We start from the raw sequence: 21,098 nt of genomic DNA on the forward strand, positions 1-21,098 counted from the left end.
AAAATCTGTAACCTGCCAGGATGACTTCTAAATTGGCCCATGAGCTGCTTTTCTGCCAAGTTTCATGCAAATCTGTTCCTGTTTGAGCTCTCCTGCTGACAAACAGACAAAGAGGGGCGAAAACATACAAGGTCATTTTCCACTCTGGCTCAGACCAAAGAAAACCAACTGGAGGTGTGATGGCAGCCTTACAGCCCCAACACACCATTATGCCGATTGCCGAAGCTACCCTGAAGCAACGCTGAAGCTACGCAGCGCTGAGGCAGTTTCATTTCAGCGTCCTTGTTAACAGGCGAGACCGATCACACCAGCTGCACGCCACGCCGAAGCGACACTGCACGCGTGCTGCAGCGATAGTTTCAGCTTCTGTTCTATTTTTCAAGCGTGCAGCGCGCTGCACCCGTGCAGCCAGGCATGAAGTCAATGCAAGTTGTGAGCGGGGGGAGGGCAGCGCCAAGCGAGGCGCTGAGAAAAAGAGAGTGCTTCTGGTGTGAATGGCAAAGCTCCTGCTCGAAGCTTCCTGGAAGCGCTGCTTCTGGGATGCCTATGGTGTGAACCAGGGCTTAGTGGAGAGCTGATGAAGCACCTCTCCCAATACCTCTCTTGCATCATATCTTCTCACCTTCTTCTCAGTCTCCCGTCTCACATGAGCTGGAACCTTCTCCAGGTAGTCCTCTGATCTGGTCCTCCTGAGGAGCTCCTCCAGCCTGGGAAGCAGTTTGTCTTTGCGTTGGGAGAGCTGGACGATCTGTTTGTCCATTTTCACGCCACTCTGTTCAGTAGAAAGGTGTGAATGAAAAGTAGGACCAAATAGCAATTGCAGCATTTGAATGTGTAGAAAATACCAGCGGTAGAACGTACTGAGACAAAGAAAAAGTACATGCAGAATATGACATGTATGATATGAAAATATACCAAACATATGAAATATACAGTATGAAGTAAATGGAAAATGTGAAATATAGCAATATACTGTATGTATGCAGTTAAAAGGACATGGGAATATGAAGAAAATAGATATGTGGATCTACCAAAAATACACAGGATTGCATTCACATCAAGTTATCAAGAAGTCTACAATGTTCATTGACTACTAGTCAGTACAGCAGAAAGATGTGGGGGGGGGGGGTATATAATACAATAAATATGAGAATTAGGGCTGTCAAAGAATATTCTATATTCAAATATATATTCGAAAATTAAAAGAATATTCAAATGTGAAAATTAATATTATTATTATTATTTTTTTTTAGATTTCACCATGTAAAAGAAACCTGGCCAAGAGCGCAACATGAAAACATACATCATTTGCCTGGTTATTAAAAACATTACAAAAGTGTAGGCTACTACTGTACTAATGCTGACTGAATAAATATGAAGAAAAAATAATGTTTATGTTGATTTTTTTTCTTCTTCAAATAAATATACGAAGTAGTTATATAAGCACTCGGGTTGTATTGGTTTGCTTTGCCAAAAAAAAACCCGAATACTGTATATTCGATGCAAAGGAAGAATCTGGAGCACACGGGTCACTGGTGAGAAGGTTTCTTTTTAATAGGCTAAGTGCACCAACGTTTCGACGCAACGCGTCTTCATCAGGTTGACCCTGATGAAGACGCGTTGCGTCGAAACGTTGGTGCACTTAGCCTATTAAAAAGAAACCTTCTCACCAGTGACCCGTGTGCTCCAGATTCTTCCTTTGCTGTGATATCCTCCTGTTCTGAGAAGCACCGTCCTCCCTCTGCGGGGGAGCTGAAGCGCAAGAGATTCCCTTCTTCACTGTATATTCGATGTTTAGAGGGAATATTCGAATATACTTTTGGGCCAATTTTGATAAGAATAATACAAAATGATGGAAGAGCTGCGGGAACAGTTTGGCACCATCTGGATAGTCTTTTGAATTCCAGCCGACAGCAGTGTACATAAAAGTCATGCTGCCTTTAAGTGCTTACAGAAATATCAGAATTGTCACCTTCGATATACCCAGTGGATATACCAATGTAAAGCTATGGCTAATAACTTGATTACAATCAAACATAAATTATACACCTGATACACACTGAAGAACAAAGCAGATCTGTGTGACTTGATTTCTAAAGTCAAACCACTGGGGGGGTAGCTCCATTTGTGAAAAAATAATACAATTGGCTTTTTTCACAGGAGCCATTTTTGGTCTAAAAGGCAGGGTAAACACAGGTGCAACCAAAACATTAATGAGGGTTTCCAACTTCATTTAGGTGTTCCAGTGCTGGAGGCCTCATTAATGCTTTGGTTGCACCTGTGTTTACCCTGCCTTTTAGAAAGAAAGAAAATGGCTGCTGTCAAAAAGGCCCATTCAGAAGCGCCTTCAGTGATCGCGCAGCTCACCGATCACCGATCAACAGCAGGTGGCGCTGTGGGAAAGCCCTGGTCGCACGCGAGCTGCTTCTGGCTTCAAATAACCAAGATGGCGACGGTCTAAATGCGAAACTTGAGGCTTCCAAACGGGAGTTCACAAACCAATGGGTGATGCCATGGTACATGATGTCATGGCACATGATGTCATGGTACAATGGGTCATGGTACATGGTACATGATGTCATGGTAGCTCTGTCCATATTTTTGTAGTCTATGAGTAAAACGACAGCAACCAAAAAGCAGAATGAGCTTACGAGGAGCACCTTCTGGCAGCAGAAGACACAAACTGATGATGGTTACTAGGGGTGGATGATACATCCATCTAGATCGATGTATCGACACTTGTGTGTAACTTGAGGCATCATATAATCCCATATATGGGATGGGGCACAAAGTGGCATGACAGGAAAATCAAAATATTCATTCATTCATTCATTGAGTTACCTGAACAGGGAGGTGGAGCTGACATGAGTGATCCACCACACCCACAAGGCTCCCTTTAGGGGGAGGAGGAGTGGAGGGCAGGGGGAGCTGAGGACAGGAGATATGGAGGCTGGAGATGCGGCCTAAAGTGTGCACAGCTGAGCCAAAGTGAAGCAGGGTCTGGGCCTGGCTGGGCGAACACACGGCCCACACTGAAACACAAGGCAGACATCACAGTCTGTGAGAAGCCAGCTCTGAAACTGCTCTAAGTGCTGGGGAGGAGTTTCACTACATGTAGTCTCCCTCCCCACCCCTCCCAAATCCTGACTCTCTACGACATTCCTATCCCTAGCTATGGTCCCTATTCCTTTCGGATCCACTCACAAATCTAATGGGTTGTTCCAAATTAGTTTTTTTTCTTTTCTTTTTTTTTGGGCAAGAAAAATTTACATTTGGATGATTTTTAGCCATATTTAGAGGAATATCTCATTTTAAATTAACATTAGGATTATACTGTAATGATGTCATTATTCAGTATTGATTTTTTTTTTTTTTTAGGGGGACCAAATTTTAAGGGGGACAAAATGTCCCCATGTCCCCCTGCTTCTGGCGCCCGTGGTTCTTCCATTGCCCATGCTACAGTTACACCCTTCCACAAAGTTTCATGAAAATCGCCCCAGTAGTTTTTCTGTAATCTTGCTAACAGACATAGGGCACCGAAAACATAACCTCCTTTTCAGAGGTAATTAGGCCAGTTTGACTCCATGTAATTAGTCTCACTCATGTATTCACACTATTTTTTCATACGTTTGCATAAACTTTGCCTCACATTTGGATGGAAACGGAGCTTGTGTAACATCTAAAGATGCACTCTTTGAGCTATTGATCTATATTGTGCATTATGTGAGTTGATTATTTAATATTATTAAAATCAATCAATCAATCAATTATGTGAGTCGTGCTGTCAGCAGTTTTGAAGCGTAACATAACTTACTGTCAGGTCTTTCTTTGGTCAGGCCACATTGGGCACGGAGGGAGCGGGCCACTCTGACCACTTCCTGGACCAGTGGGAAATCTCTTTCCTCTTCAGGGAAATGCCAGTGTGCCTGGCAGGATGGAAAGGTTCAAACACTGGTCAAAGAAAACACAGGGAAACACAATAAAAAGAAACACTAACACAGTTCAAAGAAAATGTCAGAATTATAGATTAGGATTAGACAAATGTGTATATGGGGGATATTGTCTTTTTATCAAATAAAATAAAAATCACAGATCCAGTCAGTCGTCTCCCTCTGATATGATCCAGTATGCTCTCTCCATTTTATGACAGAAAGTGTATGAAACCCACCAAAACAGTTATACATTCTGTCATTGTGTTACTTATGGATTTAATTATAGTGAAAATAAATTATTCCCATTTTTGCTGGGGACCCCCTGAAACCCCCGGACCCCACTTTGAGAAGCACTGCTCTATCGTACCAGTTGAGAGGAGCGTGGGTACGGCTGGAGGCACAGGCTGCCCCCGGTGGCAGTGGGGCTGAATGGCTGCAGTCTCTGCCACAGCTCCTCTGTGAGGAAGGGCATGATGGGGGCGAGCAGGGCGAGAGACACTGACACACAGTGATACAGCACGCTGCTGGACACCTGCCCCCTGCTGGACACCTGCCCCGCTACAGCGCCACTCTGCTCTGTGTGACGCTGAACCGCTTCCCCCCCAGCCTGCTGCTGCCCCAGCACTGGCTTCACACTCTCCTGAAACACACAGAGAGAGAAAGCGATGAAAAACAGTGATTTCCAGGCCAGAGGGATTTTCAACCTGCTTTGAATCATTTCAAAATCGGTCGTATATAGACAGTTTGACAACATAAACATTCTAAATTGCCCCTAGCTAACTTCTTGTCGCAGCGTTTACAGTCTATGATGCTAATACAATAGCTAACAGGAAATAAGCAATAATGCAAATTAACCATGTTTAACTTCCCTCCATCTTGTCTGGACCGAGAGTCTCCCGTTCATTCACAGAACTTCCTGGTCCAAATGATGTTATAATGTCATTTGGAGCAGTTTTGCCATGGTGTCACTATTATGTCACCATCACTATACTATCACTATTATTTTTGCTGTCTCTACATGCATCAGCGTATATATTATACAGGTTTAAAGGAGTCATTTAAAAGCATTAGCGTATATATTATACAGGTTTAAAGGAGTCATTTAAAAGCATTAGCGTATATATTATACAGGTTTAAAGGAGTCATTTAAAAGCATTAGCGTATATATTATACAGGTTTAAAGGAGTCATTTAAAAGCATTAGCGTATATATTATACAGGTTTAAAGGAGTCATTTAAAAGCATTAGCGTATATATTATACAGGTTTAAAGGAGTCATTTAAAAGCATTAGCGTATATATTATACAGGTTTAAAGGAGTCATTTAAAAGCATTAGCGTATATATTATACAGGTTTAAAGGAGTCATTTAAAAGCATTAGCGTATATATTATACAGGTTTAAAGGAGTCATTTAAAAGCATTAGCGTATATATTATACAGGTTTAAAGGAGTCATTTAAAAGCATTAGCGTATATATTATACAGGTTTAAAGGAGTCATTTAAAAGCATTAGCGTATATATTATACAGGTTTAAAGGAGTCATTTAAAAGCATTAGCGTATATATTATACAGGTTTAAAGGAGTCATTTAAAAGCATTAGCGTATATATTATACAGGTTTAAAGGAGTCATTTAAAAGCATTAGCGTATATATTATACAGGTTTAAAGGAGTCATTTAAAAGCATTAGCGTATATATTATACAGGTTTAAAGGAGTCATTTAAAAGCATTAGCGTATATATTATACCGGTTTAAAGGAGTCATTTAAAAGCATTAGCGTATATATTATACAGGTTTAAAGGAGTCATTTAAAAGCATTAGCGTATATTATACAGGTTTAAAGGAGTCATTTAAAAGCATTAGCGTATATATTATACAGGTTTAAAGGAGTCATTTAAAAGCATTAGCGTATATATTATACAGGTTTAAAGGAGTCATTTAAAAGCATTAGCATATATATTATACAGGTTTAAAGGAGTCATTTAAAAGCATTAGCGTATATATTATACAGGTTTAAAGGAGTCATTTAAAAGCATTAGCGTATATATTATACAGGTTTAAAGGAGTCATTTAAAAGCATTAGCGTATATATTATACAGGTTTAAAGGAGTCATTTAAAAGCATTAGCGTATATATTATACAGGTTTAAAGGAGTCATTTAAAAGCATTAGCGTATATATTATACAGGTTTAAAGGAGTCATTTAAAAGCATTAGCGTATATATTATACAGGTTTAAAGGAGTCATTTAAAAGCATTAGCGTATATATTATACAGGTTTAAAGGAGTCATTTAAAAGCATTAGCGTATATATTATACAGGTTTAAAGGAGTCATTTAAAAGCATTAGCGTATATATTATACAGGTTTAAAGGAGTCATTTAAAAGCATTAGCGTATATATTATACAGGTTTAAAGGAGTCATTTAAAAGCATTAGCGTATATATTATACAGGTTTAAAGGAGTCATTTAAAAGCATTAGCGTATATATTATACAGGTTTAAAGGAGTCATTTAAAAGCATTAGCGTATATATTATACAGGTTTAAAGGAGTCATTTAAAAGCATTAGCGTATATATTATACAGGTTTAAAGGAGTCATTTAAAAGCATTAGCGTATATATTATACAGGTTTAAAGGAGTCATTTAAAAGCATTAGCGTATATATTATACAGGTTTAAAGGAGTCATTTAAAAGCATTAGCGTATATATTATACAGGTTTAAAGGAGTCATTTAAAAGCATTAGCGTATATATTATACAGGTTTAAAGGAGTCATTTAAAAGCATTAGCGTATATATTATACAGGTTTAAAGGAGTCATTTAAAAGCATTAGCGTATATATTATACAGGTTTAAAGGAGTCATTTAAAAGCATTAGCGTATATATTATACAGGTTTAAAGGAGTCATTTAAAAGCATTAGCGTATATATTATACAGGTTTAAAGGAGTCATTTAAAAGCATTAGCGTATATATTATACAGGTTTAAAGGAGTCATTTAAAAGCATTAGCGTATATATTATACAGGTTTAAAGGAGTCATTTAAAAGCATTAGCGTATATATTATACAGGTTTAAAGGAGTCATTTAAAAGCATTAGCGTATATATTATACAGGTTTAAAGGAGTCATTTAAAAGCATTAGCGTATATAGCATATAGGAAGGATTTGATGAATTGATGAACCTGGATTGAAGTGTATAAATACAGGGAAGTATTAAGAGGTTTCTCACTATATAGACGTCACAGAGACTGTGCACCCAGAAGGCATACAGGGCAGAGGTGACGGTGTGCAGCTCATAGGCTTCCAAGCCCTGTTCACACTGCAGCACCGTGCTGTAGAGTCTGGAGCACACCCAGCGGTCCATGCTGCTCACAGGAGTGCTCTGAAAGAAAAGGAAATGACAACATACTGTACAGGATATTCAATTAATTATATAGAACGAGAAGTTAATTTCCATCCAGTATCCTATTCTTCCTCTCATTGAGATGCTGTGGCATTGGTAGCCTCTATCTCACACCATCAAAATATTTTGAGTTTTGAAACATCGAGTTTGGCATTTTGACCATAGCCATCTTCTTGTTTTTTGGAGCCAGATAGAGCCACATCAGATAGAGCCACATCAGATAGAGCCACATCAGATAGAGCCAGATCACATAGAGCCACATCAGATAGAGCCACATCACATAGAGCCACATTGCCACCTGTTACTGGTCTGTGATGGGCAAGCTGCGTGATAACTGGACAGGTGACCCGTCAATCACGCCCCAAAACATAGTCCAGTAACTGCTGCCAGTCTGAGTTGCTCAAAGAGCTTATTCATCACAAAGTCTTCAGTAGTGAGAAGAAGATGCAGACAGACATTACCTCCTCCAGTGTTCCCAGTCGTGTGTCTCCTCCGTCAGCCAACACTCCCAGTGTGAATCTCACTGTCTGCCACATCTTGTTACAGAAGTGTCTGCTGCTCAGGACCTGAGAGACAGACAGGCTGATGTCCTCTCCTGACAGAAAGACACACACACACATCAGGACCTGAGAGACAGACAGGCTGATGTCCTCTCCTGACAGAAAGACACACACACACATCAGGACCTGAGAGACAGACAGGCTGATGTCCTCTCCTGATGGAAAGACACACACACATCAGGACCTGAGAGACAGACAGGCTGATGTCCTCTCCTGATGGAAAGACACACACACATCAGGACCTGAGAGACAGACAGGCTGATGTCCTCTCCTGACGGAAAGACACGCACACATCAGGACCTGAGAGACAGACAGGCTGATGTCCTCTCCTGACAGAAAGACACACACATCAGGACCTGAGAGACAGACAGGCTGATGTCCTCTCCTGACGGAAAGACACACACACATCAGGACCTGAGAGACAGACAGTCTGATGTCCTCTCCTGACGGAAAGACACACACACACACATCAGGACCTGAGAGACAGACAGGCTGATGTCCTCTCCTGACAGAAAGACACACACACACATCAGGACCTGAGAGACAGACAGTCTGATGTCCTCTCCTGACGGAAAGACACGCACACATCAGGACCTGAGAGACAGACAGGCTGATGTCCTCTCCTGACGGAAAGACACGCACACATCAGGACCTGAGAGACAGACAGGCTGATGTCCTCTCCTGATGGAAAGACACACACACTTCAGGACCTGAGAGACAGACAGTCTGATGTCCTCTCCTGACGGAAAGACACACACACATCAGGACCTGAGAGACAGACAGGCTGATGTCCTCTCCTGATGGAAAGACACACACACATCAGGACCTGAGAGACAGACAGTCTGATGTCCTCTCCTGACGGAAAGACACGCACACATCAGGACCTGAGAGACAGACAGGCTGATGTCCTCTCCTGATGGAAAGACACACACACATCAGGACCTGAGAGACAGACAGTCTGATGTCCTCTCCTGACGGAAAGACACACACACATCAGGACCTGAGAGACAGACAGGCTGATGTCCTCTCCTGACAGAAAGACACACACACATCAGGACCTGAGAGACAGACAGGCTGATGTCCTCTCCTGACAGAAAGACACACACACACATCAGGACCTGAGAGACAGACAGGCTGATGTCCTCTCCTGACAGAAAGACACACACACATCAGGACCTGAGAGACAGACAGGCTGATGTCCTCTCCTGATGGAAAGACACACACACACATCAGGACCTGAGAGACAGACAGGCTGATGTCCTCTCCTGACAGAAAGACACACACACATCAGGACCTGAGAGACAGACAGGCTGATGTCCTCTCCTGACGGAAAGACACACACACATCAGGACCTGAGAGACAGACAGGCTGATGTCCTCTCCTGACAGAAAGACACACACACATGCTACACCTTCTCACCACGTTTCATGACAATTGGCCTGAGCATTTTTCTGTAATCCTGCTAACAGACAGAGAGACAGACATACAGAGAGACAGACAATCAGACAGACAGACATGTCTATGTTGTAGTGTTGAAATCATCAGTTGTGTAAGTTTATGTAACGCCCACAATATTCTTATTTATATTATTCTATGTGTGTTTCTACCAAGAGTCAAGCTACAGAGAACACACAGAGAGGAGTGTGTTTCTACCAAGAGACAAGCTACAGAGAACACACAGAGAGGAGTGTGTTTCTACCAAGAGTCAAGCTACAGAGAACACACAGAGAGGAGTGTGTTTCTACCAAGAGTCAAGCTACAGAGAACACACAGAGAGGAGTGTGTTTCTACCAAGAGACAAGCTACAGAGAACACACAGAGAGAAGTGTGTTTCTACCAAGAGACAAGCTACAGAGAACACACAGAGAGGAGTGTGTTTCTACCAAGAGTCAAGCTACAGAGAACACACAGAGAGGAGTGTGTTTCTACCAAGAGACAAGCTACAGAGAACACACAGAGAGGAGTGTGTTTCTACCAAGAGTCAAGCTACAGAGAACACACAGAGAGGAGTGTGTTTCTACCAAGAGTCAAGCTACAGAGAACACACAGAGAGGAGTGTGTTTCTACCAAGAGACAAGCTACAGAGAACACACAGAGAGGAGTGTGTTTCTACCAAGAGTCAAGCTACAGAGAACACACAGAGAGGAGTGTGTTTCTACCAAGAGTCAAGCTACAGAGAACACACAGAGAGGAGTGTGTTTCTACCAAGAGTCAAGCTACAGAGAACACACAGAGAGGAGTGTGTTTCTACCAAGAGTCAAGCTACAGAGAACACACAGAGAGAAGTGTGTTTCTACCAAGAGTCAAGCTACAGAGAACACACAGAGAGGAGTGTGTTTCTACCAAGAGACAAGCTACAGAGAACACACAGAGAGGAGTGTGTTTCTACCAAGAGACAAGCTACAGAGAACACACAGAGAGGAGCGTGTTTCTACCAAGAGACAAGCTACAGAGAACACACAGAGAGGAGTGTGTTTCTACCAAGAGACAAGCTACAGAGAACACACAGAGAGGAGTGTGTTTCTACCAAGAGTCAAGCTACAGAGAACACACAGAGAGGAGTGTGTTTCTACCAAGAGACAAGCTACAGAGAACACACAGAGAGGAGTGTGTTTCTACCAAGAGTCAAGCTACAGAGAACACACAGAGAGAAGTGTGTTTCTACCAAGAGTCAAGCTACAGAGAACACACAGAGAGGAGTGTGTTTCTACCAAGAGACAAGCTACAGAGAACACACAGAGAGGAGTGTGTTTCTACCAAGAGTCAAGCTACAGAGAACACACAGAGAGGAGTGTGTTTCTACCAAGAGACAAGCTACAGAGAACACACAGAGAGGAGTGTGTTTCTACCAAGAGTCAAGCTACAGAGAACACACAGAGAGGAGTGTGTTTCTACCAAGAGTCAAGCTACAGAGAACACACAGAGAGGAGTGTGTTTCTACCAAGAGACAAGCTACAGAGAACACACAGAGAGGAGTGTGTTTCTACCAAGAGTCAAGCTACAGAGAACACACAGAGAGGAGTGTGTTTCTACCAAGAGACAAGCTACAGAGAACACACAGAGAGGAGTGTGTTTCTACCAAGAGTCAAGCTACAGAGAACACACAGAGAGGAGTGTGTTTCTACCAAGAATCAAGCTACAGAGAACACACAGAGAGGAGTGTGTTTCTACCAAGAATCAAGCTACAGAGAACACACAGAGAGGAGTGTGTTTCTACCAAGAGTCAAGCTACAGAGAACACACAGAGAGGAGTGTGTTTCTACCAAGAGACAAGCTACAGAGAACACACAGAGAGGAGTGGGTTTCTACCAAGAGTCAAGCTACAGAGAACACACAGAGAGGAGTGTGTTTCTACCAAGAGTCAAGCTACAGAGAACACACAGAGAGGAGTGTGTTTCTACCAAGAATCAAGCTACAGAGAACACACAGAGAGGAGTGTGTTTCTACCAAGAGACAAGCTACAGAGAACACACAGAGAGGAGTGTGTTTCTACCAAGAGTCAAGCTACAGAGAACACACAGAGAGGAGTGTGTTTCTACCAAGAGACAAGCTACAGAGAACACACAGAGAGGAGTGTGTTTCTACCAAGAGTCAAGCTACAGAGAACACACAGAGAGGAGTGAGTTTCTACCAAGAGACAAACTACAGAGAACACACAGAGAGGAGTGTGTTTCTACCAAGAGACAAGCTACAGAGAACACACAGAGAGGAGTGTGTTTCTACCAAGAGACAAGCTACAGAGAACACACAGAGAGGAGTGTGTTTCTACCAAGAGACAAGCTACAGAGAACACACAGAGAGGAGTGTGTTTCTACCAAGAGTCAAGCTACAGAGAACACACAGAGAGGAGTGTGTTTCTACCAAGAATCAAGCTACAGAGAACACACAGAGAGGAGTGAGTTTCTACCAAGAGTCAAGCTACAGAGAACAGACAGGAGTGTGTTTCTACCAAGAGTCAAGCTACAGAGAACACACAGAGAGGAGTGTGTTTCTACCAAGAGTCAAGCTACAGAGAACACACAGAGAGGAGTGTGTTTCTACCAAGAGTCAAGCTACAGAGAACACACAGAGAGGAGTGTGTTTCTACCAAGAGTCAAGCTACAGAGAACACACAGAGAGGAGTGTGTTTCTACCAAGAGACAAGCTACAGAGAACACACATAGAGGAGTGTGTTTCTACCAAGAGACAAGCTACAGAGAACACACAGAGAGGAGTGTGTTTCTACCAAGAGTCAAGCTACAGAGAACACACAGAGAGGAGTGTGTTTCTACCAAGAGACAAGCTACAGAGAACACACAGAGAGGAGTGAGTTTCTACCAAGAGACAAGCTACAGAGAACACACAGAGAGGAGTGTGTTTCTACCAAGAGACAAGCTACAGAGAACACACAGAGAGGAGTGTGTTTCTACCAAGAGACAAGCTACAGAGAACACACAGAGAGGAGTGTGTTTCTACCAAGAGACAAGCTACAGAGAACACACAGAGAGGAGTGAGTTTCTACCAAGAGACAAGCTACAGAGAACACACAGAGAGGAGTGTGTTTCTACCAAGAGACAAGCTACAGAGAACACACAGAGAGGAGTGTGTTTCTACCAAGAGACAAGCTACAGAGAACACACAGAGAGGAGTGTGTTTCTACCAAGAGTCAAGCTACAGAGAACAGACAGAGAGGAGTGTGTTTCTACCAAGAGACAAGCTACAGAGAACACACAGAGAGGAGTGTGTTTCTACCAAGAGTCAAGCTACAGAGAACACACAGAGAGGAGTGTGTTTCTACCAAGAGTCAAGCTACAGAGAACACACAGAGAGGAGTGTGTTTCTACCAAGAGTCAAGCTACAGAGAACACACAGAGAGGAGTGTGTTTCTACCAAGAGACAAGCTACAGAGAACAAACAGAGAGGAGTGTGTTTCTACCAAGAGACAAGCTACAGAGAACACACAGAGAGGAGTGTGTTTCTACCAAGAGTCAAGCTACAGAGAACACACAGAGAGGAGTGTGTTTCTACCAAGAGACAAGCTACAGAGAACAAACAGAGAGGAGTGTGTTTCTACCAAGAGACAAGCTACAGAGAACACACAGAGAGGAGTGTGTTTCTACCAAGAGACAAGCTACAGAGAACACACAGAGAGGAGTGTGTTTCTACCAAGAGACAAGCTACAGAGAACACACAGAGAGGAGTGTGTTTCTACCAAGAGACAAGCTACAGAGAACACACAGAGAGGAGTGTGTTTCTACCAAGAGTCAAGCTACAGAGAACACACAGAGAGGAGTGTGTTTCTACCAAGAGACAAGCTACAGAGAACAGACAGAGAGGAGTGTGTTTCTACCAAGAGACAAGCTACAGAGAACACACAGAGAGGAGTGTGTTTCTACCAAGAGTCAAGCTACAGAGAACACACAGAGAGGAGTGTGTTTCTACCAAGAGACAAGCTACAGAGAACACACAGAGAGGAGTGTGTTTCTACCAAGAGACAAGCTACAGAGAACACACAGAGAGGAGTGTGTTTCTACCAAGAGTCAAGCTACAGAGAACACACAGAGAGGAGTGTGTTTCTACCAAGAGTCAAGCTACAGAGAACAGACAGAGAGGAGTGGGATTGACAAATGGTCTTGTTTGTCAGATAAAGTGAAGCATGATGAGAGTCACTCACCCTGGATCTTGTGAGAGCAAAGGGCAAATCGTAGAGCATCTGTACCACACTCAGGGATCCCTTTGGGGAAGTCTTTTCTCTGTTGGGAAGCAGACAGAGTGGAGAGCAATGAACAGGGATCTGGCTGAGTTATGCATCTCCAAAAAATGGTTGGGCACAGAAACCTTGCACACTGAGTCCGATGAGTTTTATTCATAAGTTAATCGTTCTATTCGCAATGTGAGACAAATCTTCGTCCTCTCCTGTGGACGTGACAAGCTGATGTGACAAGCTGATCTGCAGCAGCGGTGATGTGGACTGGAGGAGGCAGATAGCAGCAGGCCGGTGAATGGTAGCTGCATCTCACTGGTCAGGGGCTCCGTACTCACCTGACCCCCATACAGACACACACACACACACACACACACACACACACACACACACACACACACACACACACACACACACACACACACACACACACAGACACACACAGACAGACAGACACACAGACAGACACACACACACACACACACACACACACACACACACGCACACACACAGACACACACACACACAGACACACACAGACACACACACACACAGACACACACACAGACACAGACACAGACACACACACACACACACAGACACACACACACACACACACACACACACGCACGCTCGCTCAAACAGCTGGTAAAAGTGTACGGGCCAATCAGGGAGCTGCCTCGTAGTTGACAACGTAAGCAGACAATCAGAACAATATGGCTACTGGGTTTGGGTTGGATTTGGCGAGGCTGATTGGATGAAGGGGTTGTCTGTCAAGGCAAGTACTCACGCCCACTGAAACCACTGTGGATGGCTGGAGTCCAGACTGATGTAGCGAAACAGGATATGAGGTCACATTATCAGGATGGTTTGACCAGGCTAATGATGTGAGTGTGTATGTGGTGGACTCACCTGTGCTAATGATGTGAGTGTGTATGTGGTGGACTCACCTGTGCTAATGATGTGAGTGTGTATGTGGTGGACTCACCTGTGCTAATGATGTGAGTGTGTATGTGGTGGACTCACCTGTGCTAATGATGTGAGTGTGTATGTGGTGGACTCACCTGTGCTTCCATGGCAACCATCCTCTCTCTGGAGTCCAGGTTTCCATCCTTCACTTTCTCTTGAAGCCTCTGGAGAAAGAAACATCACACCCAGGTGCTGAAGTAAGTGCTGAGCTCTCTGGAGGGGACTGGCTGTACAGTGTCTGTAGGAGGGGACTGGCTGTACAGTGTCTGTAGGAGGGGACTGGCTGTACAGTGTCTGTAGGAGGGGACTGGCTGTACAGTGTCTGTAGGGGGGGAAGGTTGTGGTGGGTGTGGGGGCAAGGGCAGGCTTGGAGGTCATCCATAGCGTGGGGGATCTTGCTCTGTAGTCTGTAACTTCCCTGAGAACCTTCCAGACTGTTGAGGGGTTGCTGGCTGAGGAGGCCTGTTGGTCCACTCTCCTCCAGTATATATATATATATATATAACAGCAAGTGGTAAACAGTATATATATATATATAACAGCAAGTGGTAAACAGTATATATATATATAAGAGCAAGTGGTAAACAGTATATATATATATAACAGCAAGTGGTAAACAGTATATATACTGTATATATAACAGCAAGTCAGTAATACAGTAATACAGTATGTGTGCAGGGCTGAGCCCACATGCCGCCTACCTCCAGAGAGATGCCAGAGATCACGTCTAACGGGTCAATGACGTTTCCCAGAGATTTGCTCATCTTCCTGCCATGTTTGTCCCTCACCAGAGAGTGAAGCAGGACCTGAGATCAGCACAACAGAAGAGACAGAGAGGAAAACGCATGAGCCATTCATCTAGAGAACTGACCTGAGATCAGCACAACAGAAGAGACAGAGAGGAAAACGCATGAGCCATTCATCTAGAGAACTGCAACAATGAGTCGATGAACCCTGTTTTGAGCTGAAGATTTCAGCTAAAAACCAGGTGTAAATGATGTCTTTTCAAGTCAACTTGGCATCTCAGGGCTTGTGGAGACTTGGATTACGCCAGGTGAGCAATATGGAAGCAGTTTTTTTGCTGGTGTTAATGGGGGTAGGCTAGCCAGGACAATTGACAGAAATATAAAAGTGATTGATTGGTTGATAATGGACTACCTGTTTAAAGGGCAACTGGCCCGTCAGCTCCGTGCCCAGCATCACCATCCTCGCCACCCAGAAGAAGATGAGGTCACTCCCTGTCTCCAACATGGAGTTGGGGTAGTACCGCTGAAGGTCCAGGGTCTATGGGAAATGAGAGTATAGTTATACTGCAAGGTGATGCATGGGCGGGCGTCTCAGGAGTTATTGTTGGTGAAAGAAGTCCAGTACCTGCTGAGGCCAGCCCAGCATGGAGAATGGAAAGAGCCCAGAGGAGAACCAAGTGTCCAGAACATCAGTGTCTGAAACAGGCAGCATGCACATGTCAACAACAAAAAACAAAATACGTATATAAATATCAGTGTTAAAGGAATAATTCACGCAAAAATGACAATTCTATCATCAAACCAGTCTCCATTGACTTCAGTTCAGTACAACTGAAGTCAATGGTGACTAGTTTTCCCTTCAGTTGTGCTGGCAACCTCCCTGTGTGTTATATGGACAGACGTCACCTGTGTTTCAATGAGGGGGAGGAGCTAACTTCACCTGTGTTTCAATGAGGGGGAGGAGCTAACTTCACCTGTGTTTCAACTGGCATGCAGGTGAGAGATGATGACAGACTTGTCATTTTTGGGTGAACTGCTCCTTTAATACAAGTGGCGCTACTTTGATGAAAATATGAACATGCTTTGTAATTGTTTTTTTTAACCTGTCCTACTGTTGGATTTGCCTCGTTTGTTTTGATCTTATTGTCTTTGTTGGTAGAAACCTTAAATAAAATGATTAGTAGCAGTAGTGTGAGTATAAATATTGTTAGTAGTAGCAGTAGTCTATTATTGTATAAGTAGTGGCAGTAGTAGTAGTATGGTTAATCAGTGGCTAAATGAGCTGCAGTTAGTGAATGCAAAGGTTATTGTTAATATGTTGTGATCAGATGATATGTGATGGGTCTGTGTTGTGATCAGATGATTTGTGGTGTTCTGGATGGAGGTGAGTCACCCTGAGTTAAGGTGATGGAGTCCGGCTTCACTCCATACTTGACAGCAGCTCTCTGTCTGGCCTCGTCCTCGCTCCTTCCCCACACCCACTGGTCCTACCAGAGAGCACAGAAACAACAGCAGCTGACACCACTGGAAAGGCTGCCTGCAACAGGGTTACATCCATATGCAGGGTCCTTACATGCATTTGAGTCCATATTGGATATAGGCCAGTCAATGTCCTCCCCGGTAACACTTTCCAATAAGGGTACATTACTGAAGGGTTAGTTAATAAGCATCAACTTAACAGTTAACTAATGTGTCTAGCAATCATTTACTAATGGTGTTCATGTTTGTTTTTTGTTTTTGTTTTTCATATTTTAAATTTTTATAGAACACAAACAAGACAAAACAGACGAACAGGCTCAGACACAGGGGAAAGAAAGAAAAAACAAAACAAAACAATATAATCAACATTACAAGGTGGTGCTGCCAGCCACCTAAGGTGCTTATGTTCTTGTAAACGATATACTTGGGATCTCACTCAAGGGGTCTATGGGAAGCCAGCCGGGCGAGTCACCCGTCACCCCTAGCCTCATTGAGGTAGACCAAAAACGGGTCCCAGATAGTCACAAACTTTCTAAGTGTATTAGTTCTCAGGAACCTAAGTCTCTCCATGCGTATAACAGAGGTCATGTCCGTCAACCACAATTGGAAAGAGGGTGGAGAGGGAGATTTCCATTCCTTCAGAATTTGTTTTTTGGCGACAGTTGTCCCCAGTGTCAGAGACTGTTGCACAGCTGTAGGAAAGTTCAGAGAGGACTCTGAGCAGCCGAAGATGGCGAGTTCTGCCTCCGGGTGAAGGGAATGGTGTTCATGTTAACACATTCACTGCCAGCCGTTTTTTCAATACTGTAGGTAGCTTCTGCCAACGTTTTTTTTTGAGGATTCTGGCTCATCTTTCAAGAGCCGAGGATTCTTTTCTGCTAAGATTTTGTGAACACAAATTATCTCAAAAGAACTAATATAATGTGTGCTTTCTCTGTCTAAAAGAGTTAGTTTGTAGAGTTAGTAGTTATGTAGGCATTAGCAGTAGAATACAGCATGGTTTCAGCGTCTGAAAATTTAAGCTGAGATAAATAGCTTTTTGTGAAATTCGATAGAACAGTCACTTTAACCATTTATTTTTGGCGTAAGACGTCAGACATCTAAACAATAGTTTTGAACAGTAATTTCCTCCATAGCAGCAGGAAACCCCCCTCTCCTTCAAACTCCTCCCTCCGTGTGTGTTCTCCTCCCTCTGTGGCTGCAGCGGTACAAGCGAGGCTCTGCCTGTCTGTGCTGCCTGGCTGCTGGCGGCTGCTCTTTGGGCGAGTCTGCATGGGGCTCGTTCGTTTCGGTTGTGAGCTCAGCTGGAATGAAGCTGCGTGCGATTGTGGGCTTTCTGCCGGTGTTTCAAAGTGTGTTGCACCCATAATCTATTATGCAAATTTGCAATCCCCCACCGCCAGCTCCCAGCGCGATAATGCGCGAAAGCGAAAGCGTTTTCGCCAATCCATTTTACAGTATGAGAATGGTTTCCTCGCGCTTTCCCCTGCAGTTTTGGCTCGGCTTTTTCTAGTCTGGAAAGCACTGTCGCCACTTAGTGGGTCGGTGGAATGGGTTGTACACGTTCGGTGGCTCCCATATTTATATAGGAGATGTAAAAGGGTTAGATCAATGTCCCACCGTCAAAACATTTTTTTTTTTTTTTGACGAGTTGACTCGTCATTGGCAGTCAACCGTTGGTTTCTGCTTGACGAGTTGACTCGCCAATGGCAGTGAATGTGTTAATTAGTATTCATTTACTAATGGTGTTCATGTTAACTAGTATTCATTTACTAATGGTGTTCATGTTAACTAGTATTCATTTACTAATGGTGTTCATGTTAACTAGTATTCATTTACTAATGGTGTTCATGTTAACTAGTATTCATTTACTAATGGTGTTCATGTTAACTAGTATTCATTTACTAATGGTGTTCATGTTAACTAGTATTCATTTACTAATGGTGTTCATGTTAACTAGTATTCATTTACTAATGGTGTTCATGTTAACTAGTATTCATTTACTAATGGTGTTCATGTTAACTAGTATTCATTTACTAATGGTGTTCATGTTAACTAGTATTCATTTACTAATGGTGTTCATGTTAACTACGGTAGTATTAATTGATACATTTAATAGTTTAGGGTTAGTTAATGGTTAGGGTTGATCAATGGTTAGGGTTGATCAATGGTTAGGGTTAACTAACCCTAAGAAATCAACATTAACTTAGTTCATGCTTAACCATTACAACCATCAATGTAGTCTTAGCGCCTCCCCTATGAGGTTTGTCTTGAGCAGCTAGTGATGTTTTCATTCTTATTTTCATATCAGAATTTAATGAGTGTGACTTTCAATGGGGTGGTTGTGTTGGTGTAAATGCAAGAATAATACTTTTCTTAATACTTTTAATAATAATGATAATTCTTGGGATGTTTTTGGGATGTTTCGCAAATAAAAATGACAAAATTTAAAGATATTGAACAAACACAAATCTGTGCCTTCAATCCCAAGATACCAGTATCGGCATTCAAAAGAATTGGCACAAACTAGTCACATTCTCTCCTGACAGAGTACATGTACTGTATGTTGTTGTGAGTCATGACAACACCATGATGGCCTATGAGTGAAACTGTTTGAACGTAACAACCCATGAGGGTATCATTGTGGAAGTATAGCCACCTCCTGTTTGTTAGGACAATTGGGAAGCTCCACCCGATAAGCAGGGATCTGATGACCCCACCAAAGCTGCCTGGAAATGCACCAATCACTGTGAAGGAAAAGCAAACGGAAAGTGCATTGTTGACAAGCCATGTTGAAACAACAACTCTTTTCTCTCATCTCATGGCTGTGTTCCCAAATCACACTGATGTCAGACCACACAAATCACCTCGCTCAAATCACACTGATGTCAGACCACACAAATCACCTCGCTCAAATCACACTGATGTCAGACCACACAAATCACACTGATGTCAGACCACACAAACCACCTCGCTCAAATCACACTGATGTCAGACCACACAAACCACCTCGCTCAAATCACACTGATGTCAGACCACACAAATCACACTGATGTCAGACCACACAAATCACACTGATGTCAGACCACACAAATCACACTGATGTCAGACCACACAAATCACACTGATGTCAGACCACACAAATCACCTCGCTCAAATCACACTGATGTCAGACCACACAAATCACACTGATGTCAGATCACACAAACCACCTCGCTCGCACCATTGTCCATTGATTGGCAATGATCAAATTAGGGTTGGCCAATACCGTATCTCAATATGATATGATATGAGAGTAGTTATGGTCTTAGATGTTGGATATGGTAATACAGTATGGTGATTTTGGATATCATAATATTTTGAAAGACAGGCTACCTGATGTTGGACAGCCAGTTTTTCCACGTTTTAGTGTAGAAGTGAGGGATGATTTCCAACTGTCCATCCTCCACAGCCTGAAGGAGAAAGAGTCACAGGTGAGTATCGTGTAAATGCTGGTGGTAAATGACGTTGAAGGATATGGAGGACTTTCAGGTGAAGCAGCCATTATTGGAGGTCTTTAGCTCTTGGCTAACGGCTGTGTTGTTAAATAGACATGGTACATTTCTGTGCTGTATCTGGTCATTCCCTCATGGTTAGCTTGTTAGTTAGCTAACCATAATATCTAGTAAGCAAACTGTTTTGTGTTAGCACCTCTGAATTGTACACAAGCAAACACATCTGGTAGAAGCTAATCTTGGCAGGGCCTAGCCTGCTGGCTAGTTAACAAAGACAAACTCAGAGGCTGCAATTGAATTGTTTTTTGGCTGCTAACTGAGTGAAATGAATGATGGATTGAGACGTGGTTGATCGGGGATTTGTGGTGTAACTGCAAACCCCCTATGGGCAAATGGTTGACCTAGAAAACAAAGGGCCACAACCCTCAACTCCAGTTACCTGTATGGCTCTGTTGCAGTTACCTGCATGGCTCTGTTACCTGTATGGTTCTGTTGCAGTTACCTGTATGGCTCTGTTGCAGTTACCTGTATGGCTCTGTTGGGCTATGTTGCAGTTACCTGTATGGCTCTGTTGGGCTATGTTGCAGTTACCTGTATGGCTCTGTTGGGCTATGTTGCAGTTACCTGTATGGCTCTGTATGGCTCTGTTACAGTTACCTGTATGGCTATGTTGCAGTTACCTGTATGGCTCTGTTGCAGTTACCTGTATGGCTCTGTTACAGTTACCTGTATGGCTCTGTTACCTGTATGGCTCTGTTGCAGTTACCTGTATGGCTCTGTTGCAGTTACCTGTATGGCTCTGTTGGGCTCTGTTGCAGTTACCTGTATGGCTCTGTT

The 21,098-nt window shown here is 43.1% G+C and overlaps 1 protein-coding gene across 2 annotated transcripts in view; it reads right to left on the reverse strand.

Moving 5' to 3' along the window:
* Positions 1 to 21,098, reverse strand: part of vars2 (valyl-tRNA synthetase 2, mitochondrial) — a 42,012-nt gene that overhangs the window by 459 nt on the left and 20,455 nt on the right. For both annotated transcript variants that reach the window (XM_083646365.1, XM_083646364.1), the window contains exons 16-29: positions 20,143 to 20,219; positions 19,427 to 19,514; positions 16,682 to 16,775; positions 15,914 to 15,984; positions 15,701 to 15,826; positions 15,244 to 15,348; positions 14,638 to 14,706; positions 13,544 to 13,622; positions 7,792 to 7,925; positions 7,157 to 7,309; positions 4,300 to 4,572; positions 3,815 to 3,926; positions 2,842 to 3,032; positions 623 to 772 (exon numbers count right to left, since the gene is read on the reverse strand). In XM_083646365.1, coding sequence (XP_083502491.1) covers positions 623 to 772; positions 2,842 to 3,032; positions 3,815 to 3,926; positions 4,300 to 4,572; positions 7,157 to 7,309; positions 7,792 to 7,925; positions 13,544 to 13,622; positions 14,638 to 14,706; positions 15,244 to 15,348; positions 15,701 to 15,826; positions 15,914 to 15,984; positions 16,682 to 16,775; positions 19,427 to 19,514; positions 20,143 to 20,219 — 1,722 coding nt within the window. The remainder of the gene's footprint in view (positions 1 to 622; positions 773 to 2,841; positions 3,033 to 3,814; positions 3,927 to 4,299; positions 4,573 to 7,156; positions 7,310 to 7,791; positions 7,926 to 13,543; positions 13,623 to 14,637; positions 14,707 to 15,243; positions 15,349 to 15,700; positions 15,827 to 15,913; positions 15,985 to 16,681; positions 16,776 to 19,426; positions 19,515 to 20,142; positions 20,220 to 21,098) is intronic.

Source organism: Poromitra crassiceps (genome assembly GCF_964638095.1).
Source record: "Poromitra crassiceps genome assembly, chromosome: 11".
NCBI classification, from domain to species: domain Eukaryota; kingdom Metazoa; phylum Chordata; class Actinopteri; order Beryciformes; family Melamphaidae; genus Poromitra; species Poromitra crassiceps.